The sequence below is a fragment of the Fundulus heteroclitus genome, chromosome 8, assembly GCF_011125445.2.
Source record: "Fundulus heteroclitus isolate FHET01 chromosome 8, MU-UCD_Fhet_4.1, whole genome shotgun sequence".
NCBI classification, from domain to species: domain Eukaryota; kingdom Metazoa; phylum Chordata; class Actinopteri; order Cyprinodontiformes; family Fundulidae; genus Fundulus; species Fundulus heteroclitus.
Genome location: NC_046368.1, coordinates 13,550,211 through 13,556,590, shown reverse-complemented (window position 1 = coordinate 13,556,590; position 6,380 = coordinate 13,550,211). Strand labels below are relative to the sequence as shown.

General features: G+C 35.2%; 1 protein-coding gene across 1 annotated transcript; it reads left to right on the top strand.

The window, feature by feature from the left end:
• Window positions 1-1,236: 1,236 nt before the first annotated feature.
• LOC105930982 (eukaryotic translation initiation factor 4E-binding protein 3) lies at window positions 1,237-5,831 on the top strand. The gene is made up of 3 exons (XM_012869450.3): window positions 1,237-1,526; window positions 4,392-4,589; window positions 4,678-5,831. Exons 1-3 carry the CDS (start codon window positions 1,391-1,393, stop codon window positions 4,707-4,709), a joined length of 366 nt encoding a protein of 121 aa, XP_012724904.2. The 5' UTR covers window positions 1,237-1,390; the 3' UTR covers window positions 4,710-5,831.
• The last annotated feature ends 549 nt before the right edge of the window (window positions 5,832-6,380 follow it).

Here is a 6,380-nt window from a genome sequence, read left to right as displayed (position 1 = left end):
TTTACAAGACTTAATAAACAGAAAAGATGGGAAATAACGTGGTGGGTGTTTTTTTTTTTTGTTTGTTTGTTTGTTTTTTTTAGTTTTTAGGTAATGAGCCCTGCGTTTTAATATTCACTTTTGTTGATTCAGCTGTAAATTGAATTCTAAAACATTTGTTAAAATGTACGAGACTGTAATGAAAAGGGTATCGCCGGAAAAGCAGGAGTGACTTACTGTAAGTTAATGCTATAGATCAGGGGTCTGCAACCTGTGGCTCTGGAGCCGCAAGTGGCTACTTGGACCTTCCACTCTGGCTCTTAATAACTTTGGCTACAAATTATATTTTTATTATAGTATTTAAATGTGATAATGATAATAAATGCAGGTTTTAGCAGTTTTTCTTGGACTAATTTCTTTTCATTTTCACAACACAATGATGCTAAAAGTGCCAGTAAAATTTAATTTTAAATCAATATTTTTTTCATTATGTTGGAAACTATGATTTTATTTATTTATTTATTTCACATCATTATCCACAAATATCAACATCCCGTCTATCCTCTTTTTTTAAACCTCAAAATAGACATAAAAGGGTGTTTCTTTAACGATTACAATACATTTCCTACAGTAGGATCTTTATCACAAATTATAACTTGTCTTTTTTCAAAAGGCCAGGCAACATTTGGGGCTCTGAACGAGTTTAATTCAAATGAACTGTAGCCAAAATGGCTCTTTAGACTGTAAAGGTTGCAGGCCCCTGATGGTAATCCTGTTCAGGAACACCTTTTGTTTATACTGGGTAAAATGGTCTGACAAATCCATGCTCTTTGGTGCTAAGAACAGTGATTGGTTGGAGTTTTTACAGGCCTGCAGCTCCCACAGAGATCAATTTTTAAACCTCCTTTTCCAAATACATAATGTATTGACTACTTTTAAGATGGAAGGACTTTACCCAGTATAACAAAAAGTGTTTCTGAACAGGATTCAGGAACTAAAACAAACATGACTCTAACAAAGTAAAATTGAGCGTTTAACAGAGTTTATTTATGTAATTAATGACTTAATGGTCTAAAGCTAGAGATACTTTTACTTGTTTTGAACAGGGCAAATGTAATCCTGTCATCAATCACAATGAGTTTACATAGTTTGACAGCCAACAAAGGGAAAACTACATATCCCATAACCACGAGTTTCTGACGCCCCCTGTTTTCAGCCAATCACAGCGCTCCGCCCACGTGATGTTTTGCAGGAAGGCTGTCAGTCAGTTGTTTCGCGTTTTCCTTTTTTTTTAACCCCCTTCTCGACCACGTGGAGGAGCAGCTCTCAGTCAACAGACGTCCGCACGGAACTCAGCGGCTTTATTTTTATTTTATTACCGTCCCCGGCGCGACGCTGATCCCGGTGTGAGATGTCGGCGGCAGGACAGACCTCCAGGAGCCTGGAGATCCCGGCTGTCCGCAGGATCGCCATCCACGATGCAGCCCACATGCCGAAGGAGTACTCCACGACCCCGGGGGGGACTATGTTCAGCACCACACCAGGAGGTAAAAGCATGCATAGCTTGACAACAGGTGGAAAGTTTTTGTTTGTTTTTTTTTTGGTTTTTCACCCCGTTTTATTTTGCATCATTAAGATCCTAAACATCCGACTTAGTGACATTAACCAGAGGAAGAAAGCATGCAGTCAGTCATAAACTATTTATAGAGCGCCTCTTACAGCTGCTCTTGTAGAGCTGCAGAAACATGCTTACAGGACGCAGTGGTGCGATAGTAAACATTATGGAAATGTGTTCTGTTTTCCAATTAACATGCAGAAAAATAAGAAAGGTATTTCCTGAGCGTTTATTACTGTCATCAAAAGCGTCCTTAAATGAGCCAATGGACACTATTTTACTGGGATGTTAGTGATTTTCACGTTAAAACGGTTGTATTCTCGCGTGGTTTGGCTTGTAAAGGTTAACATAGTTCTATAAAAGCTGCTATAACTACTATTAAATAATGTCAAATTATTACAAAGGAACAACAACAATAATATTCCACCTTAACATTACGTAGGCTACTGTTATTAACTTGAATAATTTAGGTTAACTGTAATTCTTTTGGTGAAAATGTATATTTGTTGTATTTTGTACTTTATTTTATTTTTATTTTATATTTGTGCTAGGTAAACATTAAAACTATAACATGACATCCTTTATAGCAGTTTATAATGTAGGGAAAATTGAGCCTGTAAATGACTGCTGTTCGGTTTTTACTGTGCACCAGTAATGCCTTACTGTACATTTAAACGACACAATTTACAGTGAAGTATGCAAAGAAGAGTCAAATGTAAAAAGAAAACAAAGCATTTCAAGATTAATTAAATTGCACGTCCATATTTGACAAATATACACCCATTGTAACCTGATGGGGGAGATTTCCAGCAAGGGAGATTTAGTGTGAAGGAAAAGTGAACTTGCTGTGAAAAATATGGCTTGCATGCACGTGTTCGCTTTTCACTGATAACATGTTTTGTAACATTACCAGCTCAGACAGGTTCAACAAATGCAACACAACGCCATTAGAATGTATGACTAAAGAGGAAAACTAGGTTACTGGTCATGGGAGTGGATGGATATACACAATGTTGAACAGTAAATGGTAACCCAGGTGTTACTAACATATTTTTTTGCTTTTTTTGTATAGTTCTTGTATAGTGTTTTATTTAAGCACCAAATGCATAATGCATAATGCATTTCAAAATTTATATCATACAGTATTTCTAGATAACAAGATTTTATTTTAACTGATTTGTGTTTGTCTACATATGGTAAAATTTAAAATCTTTGCATTGAGATGTCCAAAAAGGTCTTAGATAACTTTGTTTTTCTAACACATAGGGCTAGACGATATATATATAAAAAAAGCATATAGATAAAATAGAAATCATATTGATCGATGTTGATAAATATCAACAAATTCAAAACATTTATTTTAAGTGCAGCCCTGGCCATTTTAAACTGTTGCTTAGCGACCTATTTTTAGATACAGAACACAGAAATACTGAATTAAAACTCAAACCTTTATTCATTCAACTTTTTTACCAAAACTGCAAGTTTCTAAAAAAGAAAAAAGAAGCATGTTGTCTCTTATGTTTTTTGTTATCTACTTGATCTTGTTGGCAGGTAAGAACACCAGCAACACTTTTAATATCAAGAAGTCATCTTAAAAAATAAACCAACAGCTTTGTGTTGTTAAATAAAAAAGAATAATGAAACCAAACACAAACCTCTACATAAATGCACTACCCTGCAAAAACATTCACATTTGCATAAAAATGTATTTAAATATGCAACTAAATACCTGATGAGATGTAATTGACCCCCTTTGTTGACATAAAATCCAGAGCAACCAGTTACTAAAAAGTTCACCTGTGTATCCTAATCTCAGCCTAAATCCAGCTAGTTCTTTGAAACTTTACCAAAGGTTTGCTTAATTCTTTGTGAAACATAAAGGCTGTTACATTTAAGTACACATTAAAAGTCAGAATACTAATATAAACCCTAGCTGACAGCAATAAACACATTTGTTTAAAACTACAATCAAGTTAAACCAAATTTAAAGGGACTGTTGATCAAAACAACGTCACACAAAATGTGATTCAAGTCTTTATAAATGATCATTCACACTGATAGGAAATTAACTTTAAAACTAAAATATCTGAATCAGCTGTTTGATTACCTTATTAAATAGATGTTACCACCTCTTTATTTGGGCATTATGAATTAATCTTTTTTTTTCAAAGTGTTGCTTTCTTGTCTTAATTCTGATCTAAAAAGGTTTTAGGTCAGTGGCGTCCAAACTTTGTGACACGCGGGTCAAGATTGTCAAGATCTAACTTAAGACCCAAAAGTTTCTGGCACAAGAAAGGAGCTGGGAGAGAGACATATAAATATAGATAGATAGATAGATAGATAGATAGATAGATAGATAGATAGATAGATAGATAGATAGATAGATAGATAGATAGATAGATAGATAGATAGATAGATAGATAGATAGATAGATAGATAGATAGATAGATAGATAGATAGATAGATAGATAGATAGATAGATAAAAATATTTGGGGGACAGCTAATGCCCTGTCGGCACACTTTGGACAAAAACACACCGCTGTTTTAGATGATAGCTTTAAGGATCCAATAATATGTGGTGCTGGACCAGAAATACTGTTATTTTTTTAACTTTTTCATTTTAAAGTTATCCAATTTATTGTAATGGTATTTGTAAGGTTTCTGTTTGGTGGAATTTAAGCACAGAACATACAGCCATAGTGCTGCTGATCACCTGGACTTTTAGTTCTGTTTCAAATACAGCATAGCAACAGACGGTCGAAGCATGACTTCTGTCTGCCGTGTTAATGCCACCAGGTACCAGAATCATCTACGACAGGAAGTTCCTGCTGCAGTGTCGGACCTCTCCTCTGGCCCTCACTCCTCCCAAACTTCCCGATATTCCCGGAGTCACAAGGCCGCTCCACCCGGACTCGTCCCACAATGAAAACCGGCCCGAGGAATTAGCCAGCAACAACGAGGACGACCACAGCCTGCACACAGAGGAGAACTCGGGTACAGGTCTTTTCATTTGCTGGCTGTGTGCCGTCTTATTTCTGTCAGCTAAATGCTTCCCTTTTCTGTCTCTCTCTCTCTCTTACAGCGGAGGACGCCCAGTTTGAAATGGACATCTGAACGTTGGCAGCGATAAGGAATGAAGTGACGCTAGCATTTATGTTTTTATGAAACGGTTGAGAGAACAAGTCCAGTCTTAGTCAGCGAAGCAACAACAGTGTATTTTCTAATGTCTAATACTTGCTAAAATCTTAAAGCTAAAGCTGATTAAAAAATGTTTTTTTACTTTGTTTGATTGTTTCATATAGCCAATGACAATTAATTCCATATTTAGATTGATTCTTGTGAGTTATATTTACTTTACAAATAATCATTTAAGAAGGTATAGGCACTCACTAATGTAGTTGGCGGTCTACTTTTGGATTCTGTAACAACTGTGTTTGGCCACTTGGGGGCAGCAGATAATAACTTCATACGTCTAGGTCCAGATTTTCAGTCTATGTGCCACAATTCTAGTTGTTAAAACACTCAGTGAAGGTACTGTTACATGAATTATCAGGTGTGGTCTTGTTTTTCTAGGAAAAGGACATTTTATAATCACCTCATACGTTTTTTCATGAAAGATTGAAACCTCATCCAAGACGGTAAAATGAAATATTTGCCTGTTAAATGTTACCTGTTTAGGTTACAGTTTTTAAAAACCAATAAGTTGATGCTAAGTTGGACTTCTTTTATTTTTTACTGTGAAGATCATTAAAAGTGTTTATGCATTCTTTAACCAGAACTAAACAATTGCTTCTTATCTGTGAAATTTTTCATGTTTTCCAAATATAAGCAACCTTAATGAATAATTTTAATTCCAAATGTAAAAAAAAAGAATAATACTCAGAGACCTTTTATATATTTGCAGCTGTCAAATGCAATTCACTTTTCCACTTAAATGATAGTCCCCTTTTCTAAGGGGGCTAGTTCAATTATATGGGTATATTTATATATAAAAAAGGGCAAATTATTTTATCCCAATATGAAAGAGAACTTTGATTAGAAGCTTGCATGGAATAACAGGCATGAATACCATATGCATGTATGGCTTTTGACGATCTATTTGAATTGTTCTTTATTCAGGGCAAAAGTAAAAGTTTGAACTTAATGTTGTTTTTTTTTACTATAGACGAGTTTGATTTTCTGTAATCCGCCCAGGGTAATTAAAAAAGGACGCTTTTAAATGAAGACAAAAGAAAATGAAAGCCTGTGTGTTTTTGCATATATTTGGATGTATGGATATTTAACATGAATTATAATATTACTAAGAATCCAATCATTTAAATAAACAATAAAAAATACAAGAAAATGCATTTTTTGTCAGGTTTTCTGTAAAATGTAAAAGAAAATGCAGTTTCTAATGAAGAATAAACTAGGACAGCCCGACGTTTATTCTGACTTAAAATGGCTTGAATCAGCGTATCACAGGTGCATCTGAACATTTTTATCAGCATTTTGAACCAACGTTTCCCTCTTTAAACCTCAGACATTTAGTTTGGTGTTCTCCTGACTTTTTAAAGTGAGACTGACCAACATAGTGAGATTGTGTGTCTGAGGCAGGAATCTAAAGGGATCTAGAATCTGACATGTCATTACTCAGAAAACGGTCTACCAGTGAAGGACATACAAAACCACTACCACTATGGCCAGCTCTGGCCATCTAAGCAGGAGGCCGTGAGATGCAAAGCCTCCAAAAACCCTAAAATGTCATTATGGGACCTAAAGCTTTTTTTTTCTACTGCAGCAGGA